At 37.3% G+C, this 20,409-nt stretch overlaps 2 protein-coding genes across 3 annotated transcripts in view; one reads left to right on the plus strand and one right to left on the minus strand.

Moving 5' to 3' along the window:
- Positions 1–237: 237 nt before the first annotated feature.
- On the plus strand, positions 238–10,939 carry LOC107731522 (low-density lipoprotein receptor-related protein 11-like). Its single transcript, XM_016542636.1, has 9 exons — positions 238–965; positions 5,604–5,761; positions 6,600–6,741; positions 7,202–7,327; positions 7,431–7,574; positions 8,309–8,479; positions 8,585–8,641; positions 10,176–10,292; positions 10,406–10,939. Exons 1-9 carry the CDS (start codon positions 383–385, stop codon positions 10,558–10,560), a joined length of 1,653 nt encoding a protein of 550 aa, XP_016398122.1. The 5' UTR covers positions 238–382; the 3' UTR covers positions 10,561–10,939.
- A 7,801-nt stretch (positions 10,940–18,740) lies between these two features.
- The window catches only part of LOC107731520 (protein-L-isoaspartate(D-aspartate) O-methyltransferase-like), an 18,976-nt gene continuing 17,307 nt past the window's right edge, over positions 18,741–20,409 (minus strand). For both annotated transcript variants that reach the window (XM_016542633.1, XM_016542632.1), the window contains exon 8: positions 18,741–19,728. Coding sequence is in view for 1 of the 2 variants with exons in the window: in XM_016542632.1 (XP_016398118.1) it covers positions 19,716–19,728 (13 nt within the window). In the remaining variant the exon portion in view is untranslated. The remainder of the gene's footprint in view (positions 19,729–20,409) is intronic.

A 20,409-nucleotide genomic window follows, 5' to 3' on the forward strand; every position in this document is an offset into this window, starting at 1 on the left:
TTTGACAAGAGTGTCACCAGATCGTCCACCTGAGCCATTGGGGCTTGGACCCCAATAATCTGCTTGCGGCTATATTTCACTGTATATTTCATTTTACCCAAGAAGATATAGGAATATGTAAGTCAGTGGTGTTTGGGTTGAGCCACAGAGTGCCGCCTGCAGGGACGATCTAGCTTCGCAGCATAATGCTGCATTAGCCCTGCACTCATTTCAGTTCAGTTGGCCGTGAACACGACAGGTGCAGGTGCTTTGTACTGTGCTTCTAAAATGCGCAAAACGCTGATTCTTTTTATCCTAAACTAATACTTTGAATCTCGAATGTGATGTGAGAAAAAGAGTGCCACTGTTTCCATCTTGGCAAATGAGCGTTTAAAGCGGCATTATGTCTCCTGCGGCGCATCATATCCAGCGAGCGCTCATCTGTTCTGTTCTTCTCTGGATGTCGACGGCGGTCATGACGCGCTTCTCTTCAACATCCGATCTCAAATCCAAAATATCTGGTGTGGAAGAACTGCTGGAGGAGTTCCGTAAGCAGCTACAGCAGGATGAGTCGGACTCGAGGGAGGATGAGGAGGATGGAGACCGCTGTATCAGTGGCTTCGAGGCGGTGGAGGAGCGCATCATCCGCGCCAGCGCGTCCATCGAGCAGGGCGCCGCGTTCTTGTCCGCCCCGCAGAGGGTGTTCAGCTGGAGGGACTGCGCGCACGCCTGCTGCTCTCACCCGCACTGCACAGCCGCCATCATCCAGGAGGACCTCAAGCAGCCCGATGACAGTTTGTGCTGTTATCTGTTCAACTGCACGTACAGGGGCAGGAATGTGTGCTCGTTTTCCTTTCAGCCGGGATTCAGCACCTATAGTCGGGTGGACAACAGCAGCTCTAGACACCATGAGCCCAGCCTTGATTCTGCTGCCACTGACAGCCCAAGCACTTCAGCCGGGAGACCTTCATACGGGATCGATGAGGGTGGGTTTCTCCGATTGTAGTAATCACGGGCCGCGTACTGAATGGGTCGGGCTAAGAAAGACGAAAATGTTGTTTTGTTGTTGTTTTGTATCGAATGCAAATTATTTATTGATCATGAGCCCAACATTCAATCTACCTGAGGGAAGACGTCTTTGTCACTATTGTAATTTAATGTTGTGTTAAATAGAGAGAGGGGGGAAAACATAATAACTTCTAGCGTATTCTTAAACTTGGACCTCATTACTGAAGTAAAAATTCCAGCAGCAGAAACAGCCCACACTCTCTGTTTACTTTAATTGAAAATATGCATTTTCATTCATTCATAGGCTATGGTTGCCATACATTTTTAGTTAAAAAATGTAAGTGCCATTGTTTAAAAAATGCTTTATTGACTGACGTTTCATACACTCTAAAAAAAAAGGTTCTTCAGCGGTTCTTTGGAGTGGTGAAGGTGCTATATAGCACCACTACCGTATAAAGAACCTGTTAAGCCCCTGTATGGTTCTATGATTACAAGCCAAAGAACCGCTTTTAGTGCTATATAGCACCATTTTTTTTTCGAGTGTAGACGTTCAGTTGTTATGCTTTCAAATTTCTCCTAAATTACTACATTACTTGTGCACTCACAATTCTATAGCCTAATGGTACAATTAACTCAGGGCCATGACATATTTTTTGTGTGACATTCAAATTCTTTTTTAGAATAATTGTACATAAATTAAGCAAAACAAATGTGATTTTTTTCTGGGAACTTTTTAACTGCAGGCAGGCATACATTATGGTACAGTACAAATATTTTGAGTGTCCCTTATTCTGTCCCTTATTTCCTTTAAAAAAAAAAAGTCCATTATTTTCCATTTCTAACGTTAAGATTTTTACATCAAAACGAAAGCTCTAGAAAAATACAATGAATTTTACAAGGCTGTAGAGAACAGTGCACTAACTAATTAATTAAATTATTTTAATATAGTCAGTCATGAACTAAAGTGGGCTGGTCTAAGCCATGAAACTCCAGGGCTGAAAATGAGTCCCACTCCGGCCTTGTTTGTATGTCTTCATGTTACCCAGAGACATAATTATATATTGTACACTACCTTTTTTGAAAGAAACAACTACATTTAGGCTATTTGGCAAGGATGCATTAATCCCTTAAAGGGATAGTTCACCCAAAAATGAAAATGCTGTCATTAATTACTCACCCTTTATGTCGTTCCAAACATGTAAGACCTTTGGGTAACACTTTATAATAATGTTCAGTTGTAAGTCATTTATAAGTGATTAGTTACGACAGATTTGTAAATCGTTAGCATATCACTTAATAATCATTTGTGAACATATAGTCATGTTTTAAATGATTAGTTCATCATTAACTAATTACTTGTAAATGACTTACAACTGAACATTATTATAAAGTGTTACCGACCTTTGTTCATCTTCGGAACACAAATTAAGATGTTTTTTATGAAATCCGACAGCTCTCTGATCCTGCATAGACAGCAACGCAATTGAAATGTTCCTAGGTCCAGAAGGACATTGGTGAAGTAGTCCATGTGACATCAGGGGTTCAACCGTAATTTTACGAAGCTACGAGAATACTTTTTATGCACAAAGAAAGCAAAAATAATGACTTTATTCAACAGTTCTTCTCTTCCTCATCCCGTCTGCAGTGGTGCGCTGTCATTATGGAGAAAGTATCAGGACAGATGTGCAGCACAATGCGCATGTAACATGCGGATGCACGCGAATGCGTCATGACGGAACACAAATTAAGATGTTTTTTATGAAATCCGACAGCTCTCTGACCCTCCATAGACAGCAACGCAATTGAAATGTTCCTAGGTCCAGAAGGACATTGGTGAAGTAGTCCATGTGACATCAGGGGTTCAACAATAATTTTACGAAGCTACGAGAATACTTTTTATGCACAAAGAAAGCAAAAATAATGACTTTATTCAACAGTTCTTCTCTTCCTCATCCCGTCTGCAGTGGTGCGCTGTCATTATGGAGAAAGTATCAGGACAGATGTGCAGCACAATGCGCATGTAACATGCGGATGCACGCGAATGCGTCATGAGACTCTCTACAATGGCGGCGCGCCGCTGCAGACGGGATGAAGAGGAGAAGATTTGTTGAATAAATTCGTTATTTTTGTGTTTATTTGTGTACAAAAACTATTCTCGTAGCTTCGTAAAATTACGGCTGAACCCCTGATGTCACATGGACTTCTTTACCGATGTCCTTGCAACGTTTCTGGACCTGGGAACATTTTAGTTGTATTGCTGTCTATGCAGGGTCAGAGAGCTGTCGGATTTCATCAAAAATATCTTCAATTTATGTTATGAAGATGACGTCGGGTTTGGAACAACATGAGACTGAGTAATTAATGACAGTATTTTCATTTTTGGGTGAACTATCCCTTTAAGTGCCCCATTTTTGAACATAAACGTGAAAGTGCACTATCCAAACTTAAATTGTTATAAATCATGAATGCTTTGGAATACAAACCTAAGGTTGGACTCTTTTTTTAAAGAAGACAATCTGCAGATTATTGCAGAAGTGGAATAATTTCAAAATATTAAAGTATCAAAAGGTTATAGAAGTTTAAATTTACTGTAGAGAAAATGCACTGTACCAATTTTTCTTTTCTTTTATATAAAATAAATATTTTGCAAAATATTTTTGAAACCAAAATTGCTATAAAATTAAGGTATTATGGCTAAATAAGTTGTGTTCCAAATTTGAAGTTGATATAAAAAAATGAGGTTTTGTTTAAATCTCGGGGGCAGTCATGGCCTAATGGTTAGAGAGGCGAACTTGTAACCTAAAGGTTGCAGATTCAAATCTCAAGTCCGGCAGGCAGTGTAGGTGGGGGGAGTGAATGACCAGCGCCCTCTTCCACCCTCAATACCACAACTGAGGTGAGACCCTTGAGCAAGGCACTGGACCCCCAACTGCTCCCCGGGTGCCGCAGCATTGGCTGTGGGTGTGTGTTCACTGTGTGTGTGTTTGTTCACTTCTCACTACTGTGTGTGTGTGTGCACTTGGATGGGTGAAATGCAGAGCACAAATTCCAAGTATGGGTCACCATACTTGGCCACACATCCTTTCCTTTCCTTTTATTTATTTAGTTATACCACAAACAGCCACCGGGTGTCATCAAAACTCCATTGAATTTCTTTTGATGCATTTTTCTGTCACAAATGTCAATATCACTTCTATCACAAAATACACAACAAGTGCAATCTTGAGATTCAGACCTTTCCGACGAAATGTATTTTGTTAAGATTATAAAAAGTTTTGATTCTAAAAGACCATAATGCATTTTGTAATATGATACTTGACACGCCCACTAAGGGGGAGGAGACCGCTAAAAAATTTTAAAGTACCATTTCCATGGCAACGCAATGTCCGATTTCAAAATGGTTTTCAACAGGGTTTTGAGGTTTTAAGCTTTCAAATGGTATATATTTTATGATGATTACTAAAATATGTGATAGAGAAAAAAGACAACGAAGAAAAGAACGCCAACCGGCCGGTGACACTTAAGGGTTAAATTGATCAAAAGTGACAGTAAAATATACATTCTTAAAGAAATTCTATTAAGCGCTGTCTTTTGAACTTTTTATGCATCATATAGGCTAACATTGAGTATAATAGGAAATGTTTCTTGAACTCCAGATCAGCATATCAGAATGATTTCTGAAGGATCATGTGACACTGAAGACTGCAGTAATGATGCTGAAAATTCAGCCTTGTCATCAATGGAATAAATTACAAAATATGTTCAAACAGAAAAGAGTTATTTGAAATGTGAATAATATTTCACAATATTACTGTTCTTACTGTATAGATGCAGGCACAGCTTTAGTGAGCACATTCCTACAGACACCAAACTTTTGAACGGTAGCGTACAATTAAAAGTAGTCAATAGAAGTCTAAAAGAACAAAGTGTTTTTTTTGTTTTTTTACAGCTTCATAGTGTGTTACAAATAGGAAGTCATATGTGCACTGTGTCTGAAGTCATTCTCAGTTTCTTTGTAACATCATGATTTTGTCTGTACCTGCATAGCTGTTGATTTTGAATGATATATTCTGTCATTATTTGGAAGTACAACAGCAGAGTTGGTGACTTTAGATGACTTTGAAGCTAGCAGATAGGATTTTTGATTTCATGGAGTCCTTAGGAAAAAAAACTTGTGTGATAGCTCACCCAAAAATAAAAAATTTGTCATCATGTACTCACCCTCATGTTGTTCCAAACCTGTATGAATAAAACAGTTGCTGGTAGCCATTGACTTGCATAGGTTTTTTTTTTCTTTTTTTTTCACGCTAGCAGCTGATTGGTTAACCAACATCCTTTAATATATATATTATTTTGTGTTCAACAGAAGAAATAAACTCATACAGGTTTGGAACAACTTGAGGGTGAATACATGATGACAGAATTTTTTTTTTTTTTGGTGAACTACCATTAAGTTATTCTGGAGCTCAAGAAACTCTGCTTCCTTCTCTGCATCTACTCTTTCTGGGTGCAAGAGTTCACCCTATTGTAAATAAAAACAAAAAGGCTTTAGATTTAAAGTTTGTGTTGTCACAAAAAAAATGTTGAACTTGACTTTTTGCGTTTGGGTTTCACAGGTTTGGATGAGCCGCCTCGTAGTGATGCAGGCCAGGACTTGGTGGTTCAGCTGCCAACAGACTGGGCGGTGCTAGACGGCAGAGACAGCACTGATGATCATGACATCATACATTACGAATGGGCTCTTGTGAAAGGAGACCCCTCCGTTAAAATGAAGGTAAACCTTTCATAGTCAGTCATCTCTCAAAGTTTAAAGGGGTCATATGATGTTGCTAAAAAGAACATTATTTTGTGCTGTGACATTGCTTTGTTTGAGCAACCTGAACAGCTGGACAAAGCAACATTGGCTCAACCAATAGAAGACGGGGGAGTGTTTGAACAAAGTTTTTGAATTCACTGAGGATTGCTGTACTGTTGGTTTTTGTCATATTTGGTGTTTAATTTCGATCATGACATCTGGTCATTTTGATCTCAGCTCAACTTGTTTGTGTCGCCTGGAAACTGCCTTCCAATCTCTTTATTGCTGCAAAGTGCTTTCTTTTTGATCGCCTTTTAAGCAATCACAGCATCATGTGGCAAAACTTAAATACTTTCATTAAATAAAACACAGCTGTCTATTGCAAGCATTTGTGCTGACCTGACGGCCATTGCAAGCTATCTAATTAGGCTGTTACATTTATTCGTTTTATGTTTGTGTCAGTTACATTGCAATGCACTTCTGCAGAGACTACAAAATATAGGCTTGAGTAATATCATGACCAAAATATTCATACCATATGTAGCATTCTTTACCAGATTTGTTCATTGTAGTGAATAATATCTGTGACCCGTCTTCTGTGTGATATTGTAGTCAAGTTTAGACAAGAGAGATAAGAAACTAAAGTAAGTGAGCTATAATCATTTTGCATGTGAGAAAAGTATTTGTATATTCCAACAGCTTTGATTGGACAAGCTGTAATTATTTACAGCAATTACAGAGACTTGGGTCAGAGAGCCATATTACTAAGTAATATGTGAAGTTCACTGGTCTTGATTATGCTGTGTGATTTCTGCAGGTGACTCACCCAGGCCTGCTGAAACTCAGTGGTCTTAGAGAAGGCATTTATACCTTTGAGCTGACCGTCACCGACACGGCGGGACAGAAGAGATCTGACAATGTGTCTGTCAGTGTGCTCGCCCCTGCACCAAACGCAGAAGGTCAGAAATGATTTGTCTCTAAATCTTCCGTCTATTTTTAAAACAGTTACATGTAAACATGGATGATTAGTATTTGAATTGTGTTTGTTTGTGTGTGTGTGTGTGTTGTCTGAATGACTGCTTGGGGTCAAGTATATCTAGGCTGGTTTAGGACCATGCTGACTGGGCATCCATTAGACGTGTTTTTAGAGCTTGTCCATATATTATTGTATGTAAAACTGTATTAGTTTATTCATAATTCAGTGTCTTTAACACTGTTCTTTACTCCTGTACTTTGTTTTATATCAAGTGTCTTGATGTTTTTTTGTTTATGTATTGTTAGTAGTATTTTCTGATGTTCTGTCTGTTTTGTGCAGATTACTTCCTGGCTGTTTTAATTGCCCTGTAGGGACTAATAAACTGTAAACTTCAACCTGAATCTGTATGGATGTGACACAGCGCTGTGTGTGTTTCTCTGAAGTGTGTACAGGTCACTGTTCTCGGTATCAGTTCATGTGTGATGATGGCTGCTGTATAGACATTGGTTATGCCTGCGATGGAAAGCAACACTGCCCTGACCGATCAGATGAAGATTTCTGCCAAAATTGTAAGCCTAGACCACCAAGCCACTCTCCTACCATCTTCTCAAAAGCCTTTTCAGAATCTTAATTATTTAAAGATAAATAAAAATGGTTGGGTCTGTTTTATAGTTGATAGTGGTCATAAGTCCAACCCCCCCTCTAAACATGGACCAGATATACAAACTGAAGCAGAAGCCCAGACGCCCACAGAAATACAGCTCAATGATAGCCCTAAACCTGAACAACATCAACATTATGACTTCAGTTCGCAAGGTAAGACATGAGATACATCATTCAAAGACACATTTAATGGTGCTGAATGTAGGATTGACACCGAGTGGTTGAACTAGGTATTGCAGTCCAAATTCAAAATATTGGAGAGGGTTTTTTCACCTGGTCCCTCCTCCTCAGACTTGACGCACACGCAGGTTGCCAGATTGAGGACACCAACATGAACGAGCGCACTTGACGTTGAATGAAATTAAATACGCTGTGTTTCCCGCCAACTGGCAACCCGGGGTGCCGAAACACAATTGGGTAAACTGGCAGTGGGCGGGTTTCACAAACCAAAAGAAAGACCGACATTCCGGCCAGGAACGCACATTTTCAAAGGAGAATAACTGACTGTAGCATTGTTTTTCAGATAAACAAGTATGTTTCTTAAATATCTGCAAACATATTATGGTATTTTTATGCTTTAGTAGAGTCAAAAACTTCCATACAGCACCTTTATAGGAATGGCTCATCGAAAGTCAAATTAATTTTGTCATTATTTACTCAATCTCATGTTGTTCCTTTAAATGTTTTGAAAAATGTTTATGCAGACACTATTGAAGACACAGCACACTGACTACTCAAAAACATTGCAGATGTTGCTTTAATCATGAGTTCACAAAATTCCTCCACTGCTTCCTTTCTCTTCCGGCAGCTTTTATTAACAAAGCCAGCCTCTCTATGTCTAGACATTTGATACCGTGAGAGCAAATGTCTCTCTCTCTTTGTGCCAGATCCCTGTGCAGCGCCCCCAGTGGTCGGCCCGTGTAAAGGCGTTTTCTCACGCTGGTATTATGATTCTAAAACAGGAGATTGCCAGCACTTCCAGTATGGCGGCTGCAAAGGAAACCACAACAACTTCCTCCAGAAGTCTGATTGCATAAATGAGTGCATTCAGAAATCATGTGAGACTTAATTGATTTAGCTGATTTTTGAATGTATAAATGACATTGCAGTTATTCAGTTGAGAATTCTGTGATCCTAACAATTGTTCTGTTGCCATCTTTCAGCAGTAACAAAACATCAGGGCACTGCAACTCCGTTACCCAGTGTCAAAACATACACACGTACGTACAACAATATTAGTTAAGAGTTAAGAATAGAATATTCTGTTTTCTTTATGCCAAGGGAGCCAGTGTCCTGCAAAGTTTAGCTCCAGCACACTTGCCTGGAAGTTTCTAGTGAGTCTGAAGGCCTTGATTAGCTGGTTCAGGTGCGTTTAATTAGGGCTGGAGCTAAACTCTGCAGGACAGTGTTCCTCCAGGAACAGGTTTGGACACCCCTGCTCTATATATATGTGTGTGTGTGTGTGTGTGTGTATAAGTGCGCTCTCTGCATGTATATCGTCATTTTAATGCTGCCTTCATGTGCTATCAGAAATTTCCTATTTCCCACTTACGAAGTCGTGATTACGAGCTTGTCACATTTAAGTGCTTTGTTGTCGGAAAGAATAAAATGTAGCATCCCATTGGTTGACAATCATATTTAAAAAATCACCGCACTAGATAGTCATCTTGCTGACGATTTTGGAATTTCGGTCAAATATATGCATATTTCACTGTTTATAAAACATACAATATGCTTAAAATGATTGTTCAAATATAGCCTATAAATACCCTACTTTAGCGGCAAGACAAAGTCATGTAGTTGTGAAAAAAACTAATAAAGAAAAGCATTGACAGCCAGTGTTGGGGGTAACACATTACAAGTAATCTGAGTTACGTAATCAGATTACTTTTTTCAAGTAACTAGTAAAGTAACGCATTACTTTTTAATTTACAAGAAAATATCTAAGTTACTTTTTCAAATAAGTAACGCCAGTTACTTTTTTCCCATTTATTGATTGACAGCTCTCCTGTCCTCATGTTGAGAGAAATTGAGAGTAAGATGTTACTGTAGTTCTAGAATAAATGTGAACGTGCATTCATTTCATCTCACTTGCAAACGAAAAAAAAAACAACAACAACAAAAAACAGATTCAGTATTCCTCAAAATGAATAAAAGCCATGAAATGCAACTTAGAATATGATGCAAACCTGTAATAATTAAATGTTAAATAACACAAATGTTCTTTATGTATTTAATCCCATTTTATTAACCAATGTCTTTGCTGCTGACCTTCGAATTTTCCTTCAGCCTGAGGCTGATTCATTTCACTTTTGGTGTGAAAGGGCTCGGAAATTCTGGTATCAAAATTATAATTAGTAATTAAAAACGAATTAATTCATTAGAGTTTCCGAGTGGTAAATATGACTTGAGAGGCCGTTCATGTCTAATTTCTGAATAGGAAACTCGTATTTACAATAATTCTGATATCACGTGAAGGCAGCATTAGTGCTTGAGCTCTTTAAATTAGAATTGATTCTGATTGGCTGTCGTTCAACAGCTTAAAAAACTTGTTGTGAAAGTGATTCCAGCAATATTGTTCCTCTGTTACATTACATAAAGTTGTGGTGTGGACACTGTTATCCTTGTCCTTGCAGTGAATGGGCCTTTAGACTCTTTAATGTCCTTGTGTTAAATGTGCTCTTGATCAAATTTAATGCCTGCAGCATGTAATATTAAAAATAACTGTTTTTTTTGTTGTTGTTATTTGTGCAGCTCCCATTGCTTCTGTCCATAAGGAAAAACTGCAAAATCCTCTCCCAGAGTCTCGGAATTCACTGCCATCGTCTAAAATACATCGTGTACTGGAAGGACACCCACCCCCTGAATCAGGTCTGCTTTATCGTCCGAGTAACATACAGCACTAAATAAATGTCATTTGTACTTTTGTGTCTGTGTAGATTTTCTCAAATTCTTCAAGTGTCACTCTGTGTATGTGTGTGAAGGTGCGATCTTACCCCTGGCTTTGGGTCTGATCATCAGCGTTCTGCTCTTACTGATGGTGGGCTGCAGGCTCTGGCTTGTACGACGCAGACTGAAGAAAGCTTTGCCTCTCACCACAGAAGAGTCTGATTACCTCATCAATGGCATGTATCTGTAGCACAACAGCCACCTGCCAATCAACCCTCCAATCTGCTGCACCCTTTGTGTGACTGTGTGTGTAGAGGACACATAAGTTGGCAAAAGAATCTAATGCACAGCTAGTCAACCCTGCTCCTGGGGCCAGGTGCACCAGCTGTATATGTAAGTTACAGCCTAGTTTTTTTTATTTTTATTGCACCATTAAACTTGACGTTACATATAAAATAAATATATTCCTCCAACAAAGAATAATGCATTGAATAAAACGGCTAATTGATTGAATTGCATCAGTAAGCTAATGTTTTACCAAGCAAACTTCAATGCTTAATACATATAATGTTGGCATTTACAAAGAGAGAACATTATGTGCATAAATGATTTGAAGCTCTTCAACATGAACCCAGATCTAAACAGTGCACCTCAGTGTGCATCCCTCCATGTTGGAATCCAAATGGAATCAATCATAATAAATAAATCTAATATTTTTTTTTTTGTAATAGTATTTATTTATTGCTTCATTTCAAATACAGCTTATGAATGTTATTTACATATAAAAACACCTGTTATGTTTATTTTCATGAGTAAGTATCATATTTCAGTGTCCTTTTTAACATTAGTTACATGAAGTAAAAGAAGTTCAAGTAAAAGAATCAACCTTAACAAGCCAATTCACCGCATTCCAACACAATTCTGTTCACAAATTTGAAGGCTACTATTGGATTGAGGGTAAACATTACTTTACAGAGAGCTTACAACCTACTAGCTACATTCTGCCTTAAAAACAAATGGTGCAACCAGATTAAGTACAAAGTTACAAACTAGTTAGTAATTAATAAGCCCCAAGTGTGGACTTTATGTTCCACTTTAAATAAGAACTTACAAATGGCTGGTACAACCCTATAGAGCTACCATCCTCCAATGCTAATCAAACATAGCTGGACCTAACCAGGGTGCTCAGAATTACTGGAAAATTACAGACGGGGGTGTTGGTGAAGGGTTGGAACTTAACTCTGCAGGAAGGTATTGTAGTTCTCCAAAAGCAGGGTTGACTATTGATCTATTGATTGATGGTAAGTGTTCATGACATTAATATCCTCTTGAGTGCAACAACTATCTCTACTATATAGCATGCCGAATTAAGTGAATCTCAAATCATGCTATCCGGAAAATAACATTTCAAACATGTGAATGGACACTATTTCTGAGAAAATTGCATCTGTAAGTTATTTTGAGAGGAGTTATTTTGGTAGCAGATGTGTGTGACTGCAACAAAGGTTCCTATGGTATAAAGATGCAGTTGTATGATTTGATAATATGTCTAAATACTGGCATACTGGCTTAACGCATACTTAAGAGTATATACTTGTTTTTGAAGTGATTGAATTTGAATTCAGCTTTATTTTTTTAATGAAGCATGATATACCACAAGCTTGCCTGACATTTTTTGACCTGGGAATTTGACCCTTTAATGAGAGTATTTTTCTGTTTATTTTGGGAGAATTTCTGAAAAAATGTGCTCAGCCTTAATAGGATAAACATTTAAACCATTTTGTTTCTGAATCCTTATATGATCATATGCTTGACAGCATGTTCATTATGTTCATTAATAATCTCAGTCCAGGGAATACAGCTTTAGTTAATGTAGTTATTGGTGCCATCTTAAAAGTTCTAGATTACAACTTTAGAATTTTTTTTTTTAATTAGCTCTGACAAAAATTCCTTGATTTAAAAAATATATATATATGGCCTTATATCCTAGAATATCTGGTTAGGGCAATGTTTTCAATGTGGTTTAATGGCTTACTGTGATATTAAATACTAGTCTGTATAATAAGTGTAATTGTACAAACAAGTTTTGAAACCTTATAATAGATTGTAAAATAGCAAATTTAATAATCTTGGAGAAATACATAAAAAAAAAAAAACATTAAATGTGGACCAGCTATATGAGTATCCAGAGTATTTTATCAATGTCACATGCATACTTAATTGTGCACACTCAAATGTGTATGAAAAGCCAAATTTCTTTAAAAAAGGTTCCTGTGGTATAAAGATGCAGTTGTATGATTTGATAATATGTCTAAATACTGGCATACTGGCTTAACGCATACTTAAGAGTATATACTTGTTTTTTGAAGTGATTGAATTTGAATTCAGCTTTATTTTTTTAATGAAGCATGATATACCACAAGCTTGCCCGATATTTTTTGACCTGGGAATTTGACCCTTTAATGAGAGTATTTTTCTGTTTATTTTGGGAGAATTTCTGAAAAAATGTGCTCAGCCTTAATAGGATAAACATTTAAACCATTTTGTTTCTGCATCCTTATATGATCATATGCTTGACAGCATGTTCATTATGTTCATTAATAATCTCAGTCCAGGGAATACAGCTTTAGTTAATGTAGTTATTGGTGCCATCTTAAAAGTTCTAGATTACAACTTTAGAATTTTTTTTTTTAATTAGCTCTGACAAAAATTCCTTGATTTAAAAAATATATATATATGGCCTTATATCCTAGAATATCTGGTTAGGGCAATGTTTTCAATGTGGTTTAATGGCTTACTGTGATATTAAATACTAGTCTGTATAATAAGTGTAATTGTACAAACAAGTTTTGAAACCTTATAATAGATTGTAAAATAGCAAATTTAATAATCTTGGAGAAATACATAAAAAAAAAAAAACATTAAATGTGGACCAGCTATATGAGTATCCAGAGTATTTTATCAATGTCACATGCATACTTAATTGTGCACACTCAAATGTGTATGAAAAGCCAAATTTCTTTAAAAAGTTTTATGGTGTAACAAAAATCAGCTTATCATGGTATGAAACAACAAACGGCACGGCGATAGCAAACACTCTGTCTACTCTGAACGATGAGAAAGCGGTCAGAGCACAGCGACTTCTGCTCAGACTAATTCTTGTCCCCAGCCCCTGAAGAAGGCGGCATTGTCTCTAGCCTTTTTCATATTTCTGGACCACTAGGTGGCGCCGTGCCAAATCTGTCCAGGACTCCTCAGAGTGCGATGGTTCTGACAAGCTTTCTTTCAATTGGTCAAACAAATAAAGCCTCATGTCAACTTGTCTACTTTGGTGTGCTTGCCATCAGATAATCTGAAGCATTACATGGGAACGATTTGGTCTTTTAACAACTTTTGGCCAGCATGATCTAATGATAAGGTAGCTAAATTCTGTGAAGATCCAATGAATCATCTAGCACAATTTTTAAAAGTAGATTTTCCAAATTGAATCCATTTTGTGAATTTGAATATTGTTTCTAGGTCTTACATATATCTTTATATAATTATTCCATATTTTCTTAAACAAGTTTATGATGTAGTTGGTCCACAGCTCTTGTTTATGATAAATCGCTGTTTAGAAACCGGTATTGTACCTGACTTATTAAAACATGCAATAGTCCACCCCCTGCTTAAAAAGCAGAACTTAGACCCCACAGTGTTAGCCAACTTTAGACCTATCTCAAATTTGTCATTTATCGCTAAGATTTTAGAGAAAATTGTCCTACAGCAATTGCAGGGTTTTCTAGATGACAACATGATTTTTGAAATATTTCAATCCGGTTTTAAAAAACATCACTCTACTGAGAGTGCATTGTTGAAAGTTTTAAATTATATTTTAGTAACCTGCGATTCTGGCAACTATGCTGTGCTTGTGCTCCTAGATTTGACCGCTGCATTTGATACGGTCGATCACGAAGTTCTTATTGCTCGGTTGGAGCAATGCGCAGGCATTAAGGGTAGTGCCTTAAATTGGTTTAAATCTTATTTTTCTAATCAAAGTTTTTCAGTTAATGTTGGAGATCATTTTTCTAGTGCTGCTTCTTTATCATGTGGGGTTCCTCAGGGATCCATTTTGGCTCCCATTCTTTTTTCAATATACATGCTCCCACTTGGTTCTATCTTCAGGAAGTATGGGCTGTCATTCCATTGTTATGCTGATGACACCCAAGTTTATCTGCCCTTAAAACGTAATTCAGAAGGTTTGGACACTCTCATGGCTTGCTTGTCAGATGTAAAGTCCTGGTTGTCTCTAAACTTTCTGAATTTTAATGAGAGTAAAACAGACATTATAGTCTTTGGTCCTTCAGATTCATTTCATAATCCCAAAGCTAATCTTGGTGGGCTGTCTTCTTATGTGAAGACATCGGTGAAAAACCTGGGTGTTGTCTTTGATGACTCTCTGAAATTTGATAAGCAGATAAACTTGGTGGTGAAATCATGCTTTTTTCAGTTGCGAATGCTATCAAAAGTAAACTGAACGATGAGAAAGCGGTCAGAGCACAGCGACTTCTGCTCAGACTAATTCTTGTCCCCAGCCCCTGAAGAAGGCGGCATTGTCTCTAGCCTTTTTCATATTTCTGGACCACTAGGTGGCGCCGTGCCAAATCTGTCCAGGACTCCTCAGAGTGCGATGGTTCTGACAAGCTTTCTTTCAATTGGTCAAACAAATAAAGCCTCATGTCAACTTGTCTACTTTGGTGTGCTTGCCATCAGATAATCTGAAGCATTACATGGGAACGATTTGGTCTTTTAACAACTTTTGGCCAGCATGATCTAATGATAAGGTAGCTAAATTCTGTGAAGATCCAATGAATCATCTAGCACAATTTTTAAAAGTAGATTTTCCAAATTGAATCCATTTTGTGAATTTGAATATTGTTTCTAGGTCTTACATATATCTTTATATAATTATTCCATATTTTCTTAAACAAGTTTATGATGTAGTTGGTCCACAGCTCTTGTTTATGATAAATCGCTGTTTAGAAACCGGTATTGTACCTGACTTATTAAAACATGCAATAGTCCACCCCCTGCTTAAAAAACATAACTTAGACCCCACAGTGTTTAGACCTATCTCAAATTTGTAATTTATCGCTAAGATTTTGGAGAAAATTGTCCTACAGCAATTGCAGGGTTTTCTAGATGACAACATGATTTTTGAAATATTTCAATCCGGTTTTAAAAAACATCACTCTACTGAGAGTGCATTGTTGAAAGTTTTAAATTATATTTTAGTAACCTGCGATTCTGGCAACAATGCTGTGCTTGTGCTCCTAAATTTGACCGCTGCATTTGATACAGTCGATCACAAAGTTCTTATTGCTCGGTTGGAGCAATGCGCAGGCATTATGTGTAGTGCCTTAAATTGGTTTAAATCTTATTTTTCTAATCGAAGTTTTCAGTTAATATTGGAGATCATTTTTCTAGTGCTGCTTCTTTATCATGTGGGGTTCCTCAGGGATCCATTTTGGCTCCCATTCTTTTTTCAATATACATGCTCCCACTTGGTTCTATCTTCAGGAAGTATGGGCTGTCATTCCATTGTTATGCTGATGACACCCAAGTTTATCTGCCCTTAAAACGTAATTCAGAAGGTTTGGACACTCTCATGGCTTGCTTGTCAGATGTAAAGTCCTGGTTGTCTCTAAACTTTCTGAATTTTAATGAGAGTAAAACAGACATTATAGTCTTTGGTCCTTCAGATTCATTTCATAATCCCAAAGCTAATCTTGGTGGGCTGTCTTCTTATGTGAAGACATCGGTGAAAAACCTGGGTGTTGTCTTTGATGAGTCTCTGAAATTTGATAAGCAGATAAACTTGGTGGTGAAATCATGCTTTTTTCAGTTGCGAATGCTATCAAAAGTAAAGTCTTTTCTCTCCTTCAAAAATTTTGAAAAAGTAATCCATGCCTTTATATCCTCCAGGCTGGATTACTGTAATTCTCTATATGTTGGGATTAGCCAATCAGCTCTGTCCCGATTACAGTTAGTTCAAAATGCAGCAGCCAGACTGCTTACGGGTACTCGAAAACGGGACCACATCACTCCAATTTTACGCTCTCTGCACTGGTTACCAGTGCGCCACAGAATTGATTTTAAAATTTTACTCATAGTGTACAAATCTCTGAATGGTATGGCCCCATCTTACCTTTCTGACCTGTTGATTGAACATTTTCCTACCAGATCACTTCGGTCTTCCAAACAGAGATTGTTGGTTATCCCTAGGTCGAAGTATAAGTGTAGAGGTGACCGTGCATTCTCTGTAGTTGCCCCCAGACTCTGGAATGAATTGCCTTATTATACTTTGTGTATTTTTAAGTAAATGTGTTTTTGTGTTTTCATTTTTTATTTTGTTGTAAAGCACATTGGACAATATTATACTTTGTGTATTTTTAAGTAAATGTTTTTGTGTTTTCATTTTTTATTTTGTTGTAAAGCACATTGGACAACCATGGGTTGTAATTAATGGTGCTATATAAATAAATTTGCCATTGCCATTGCCATTACAGTACAATAGTTATTAGCATAAACATAAGTGAAAGTTTGAGCTATTGCTGGTGCTAGAAGGTTTGAGAGACAGACTTCGAATTTGTAATGGTAAATGTTCAGACTGTCTTCTGTGTGCCAAATTTCATAACTATTCTGTGTACAGTTCTATGCCATAAATGTAACAAAATGTTAATTTGCATAAATAAATAAAAAAAGTAAAAGATTTTAATCCATTTTATGGTTATTGGATTACAAATAAAGGCACCTATAAATGGGACTAGATTTTCAAGCTGCTGCATGTTCAACAAATGCAGCTTATTTTTAAACAGAATCAAGGCAGCCAATAGTGCATTACAATAATTACGTTTTAGTGAAAGTTAGGTTTCCCCCCAGATTTTACTGAAACAAATTTAGAAATGAAAGCACAATCTAGCACATCACCAGAATTACTAAGAAATTAGTAATATTTCTCTTTTATTGTTCATGGTTTTTGATTATGAACATTTCTTGCCATGGGATCCGACTAGCTTCTAGAGAATTCACACCACAATATAGTCTGAGTGTGCCCAACCTTTTGAAGCCAACAAAAATACAGAGGAATTGTTTTCTCCTCTTAATTAATAGATGATAAACTTATGTAATTTGTTATTCTATGTCCAATTAAATGTTCAGCTGCTTTTAATTTGCACTGAACAACTTTTTTCTGACTCTATCAGAACAAACCTGTCCCCCATTTTTGCAATGTGAACAGGTGAGAACCGCCAAAAAGAAGCATGTACAAGATGAATAAAGGGCAGGCTTTGTGGCACTCTTCCATTTCATCTGTGTTTGAACAGACTGCTCTTCATAGTGGTAGCGATCTGACAGATTCTGTTAAAGGTATACTGAGAAGTGAAAACAAACCTAGGAGATTGACAGAGAAGCAATTTAGTTGCTTCTCTATAGTTCAGACTGTGAGATTGTGTGAAAGAAGAGACCAGTGAATGAACAGATCATTGCTTAGCAGTGAGTTTATTTGTCAAAAGCCACGTTTGTGCGTGCAGGTAACACACAAACATGCACAGAGAACTGGCATTGAAAACCGCTTACAATCAAAATGACCACTGAAGGTTTAGCTCAATGCTGTGTATACAAGTGTGGATCCGAGTGGAACTTTACTTGCTGCACATTAGATAATATAGACACGCTTATTTTGAGCAGTGCAGTGATGTGAAACACATTTCAAAGCGAGCAGTAATATTGCTACACTTGTGTTCTAAACTTGTGACTCAACTCTGCTCATATCATTCCAAACCTGTATAATTTTCTTTTTTCTGTGAAATACACGAAATGTTTCAAGATTCTGTTTTCCAAATAAAGAAAGTGGATGATGATTTTTGCTGTCAAGCTCCAAGGACACCATAAAAGTAGTCCATCCATACAACTCGTGCATTCTGTCTAATCCAAGGCTTTAGATTTAATCTTCCCTTCCGCCATACAGTAGCTCTCAAATCTCACGTTTATCATACTTGCCGAGAACACGAGAACCAGTATTGTTTGGGTTCCACAACATCAAATCTAAAGGCGACGATTATGAATGTAACACAAACTTTTTAAAAGTTGATGATATAAAGCTTTAAATTTCATCATGCGGAAAAGCATCTGTCATGTTTCACAAAACAAAGAAAATAATATGAGGTTGGAGCAACATAGTGACAAAATTATTTTAGTATTCTTGAGTTGATTTCTAAAATTTCGATTTATACGCCATACACTATATTGCCAAAAGTATTGGGACACCCCCTTCTAATGAACAGGTTTGACTACTTTAGTAATTTCCACGAGTACAGATCTTAATGTTTAAGCATATAATGGGAATTGTGTGCTTCTAATTTTATAGCAACAGTTTGGACAGGACCCTTTTCTATTCTAACATGACAATGCCTCTGTGTATAAAACAAGATTGTGATTGTGGATTGTGATTGGTTAATGGCAGCATTCTGTGGTTTGTACATATTTTTCTAATTATGCTAAAGAGAATAATTGACCATTGTCCCAGATAAACAATTTTGCACTCTTCTCACATATTAAAATGTTTTCAACTTTTCAATAATTCATGTTATTTACATGTTATTTATTTGGTTGGTAAGCATCCAGGAATAACAGTTCTGCTTAGTGTTAGGGGTTCAGTTTGCTATAATGACCAGCTGGCTGTACATTATCCCATACTGAGCCATTGAAACTGTGCTATACTGATTTTAAAGAGGATTGCTTTGCGTCAAACCGAAGAGCATCCCATAACCATGGTAAAATCATTGTAACACATGGCCTCTTGTGGCTTACTCTAGAATCCTCTGATAAAATTATCGAATGATAAGTGGTTTATTTTGCCTGGGCATCACATGCTTCAGCTGAAAACACAAGCCATTACTATTAACACGGATTTGTAGAGCCAAGACATCCCTACACATAATGTAGCAGTGAATTCTGTTTTAATCACAGGCTGGATTCAGCACAAAGGCCGGCCCCCGTGTTCTGTTTACATTACGCTGAGATGCATGAACAATCCAATTGACTGTAATACTGAAGTCATCACAAGAAATATGCACCTGCGTCAAATAACCCCCCCCTCCAAAAAAAAAAACTGCATTCACAATTCTCAAACTGCAGGCATGAAAATCTCAGCACAAAGCCCTGTTCCACTTTTTTCCTTTTTAAATAAAAGAATCTGATCAATACATCCATCTTTCACGACCGTCAGACTGTCACAGGTATGGAAATAGAGCATTTATACAAGCTCTCCTCAGTGAAGTCCATTTGGATGTGTATGTGTGTGTGTGTGTGTGTGTTCGTGTGTGTGTGCGCGTGTGGTGCGATGAGTATTGCCAGATCATCCTTTCAAAGTTCATCCCTAAAAAAAAAAACAGAAAAAAAAAGTTACTGTGAACATCAAAGATGCACAACAACAAGATGTTATCATACAAGACATCACGACTGACGTGCATACAGTTTAAACAAAACACATGCAACAATTAGTTTCAGCAATCTTAAAGGTATTAAAGGGTTAGTTCACCCAAAAATGAAAATTAGCCCGTGTTTTACTTGCCCTCAAGGCATTCTCAGTGTATATGACTTTCTTCTTTCAGACGAATCCAATCGGATTTATATAAAAAAAATTGTCCTTGCTCTCCCAAGCTTTATAATGGCAGTGGGTGGGTGTTTTTTTCAACAGTCCAAAAGACGTCAAATAAAGCGCATTCATCCATGCCCCACACAGCTCCGGGGGTGAATAAAGGCCTCCTGTAGCAAATCGATACGTTTTTGTAAGAAAAATATCCATAATTAAAACATTATAAACACTTTTCTCTCACTTCCACTAACTGTAGGTGGAAGCCGTTCCGGGCGGATGACGTAGGCGTAGCGCACGCGCTGGTGATTAGTGATGAACGCGTAACGTGATTAGTGTTTATAACATTTTAAATATTTATATTTTTTTTACAAAAACACATGGATTCGCTACAGGAGGCCTTTATTCACCCCCTGGAGCCGTGTGAGGCATGTTTTATTATGGATGGATGCACTTTATTTGACT

The sequence above is a fragment of the Sinocyclocheilus rhinocerous genome, unplaced genomic scaffold, assembly GCF_001515625.1.
Source record: "Sinocyclocheilus rhinocerous isolate Xijiao unplaced genomic scaffold, SAMN03320098_v1.1 scaffold819, whole genome shotgun sequence".
NCBI lineage: Eukaryota > Metazoa > Chordata > Actinopteri > Cypriniformes > Cyprinidae > Sinocyclocheilus > Sinocyclocheilus rhinocerous.

What these genes read in the sequence shown, in the direction of transcription:
- LOC107731522 (XM_016542636.1), top strand. Translation starts at nt 383, where the DNA reads ATGTCTCCTGCGGCGCATCATATCCAGCGAGCGCTCATCTGTTCTGTT. An exon ending in CCCTGCACCAAACGCAGAAG is followed by an intron (nt 6,742 to 7,201) that starts GTCAGAAATGAT and finishes GTTTCTCTGAAG; the next exon opens with TGTGTACAGGTCACTGTTCT. An exon ending in TGAAGATTTCTGCCAAAATT is followed by an intron (nt 7,328 to 7,430) that starts GTAAGCCTAGAC and finishes TCTGTTTTATAG; the next exon opens with TTGATAGTGGTCATAAGTCC.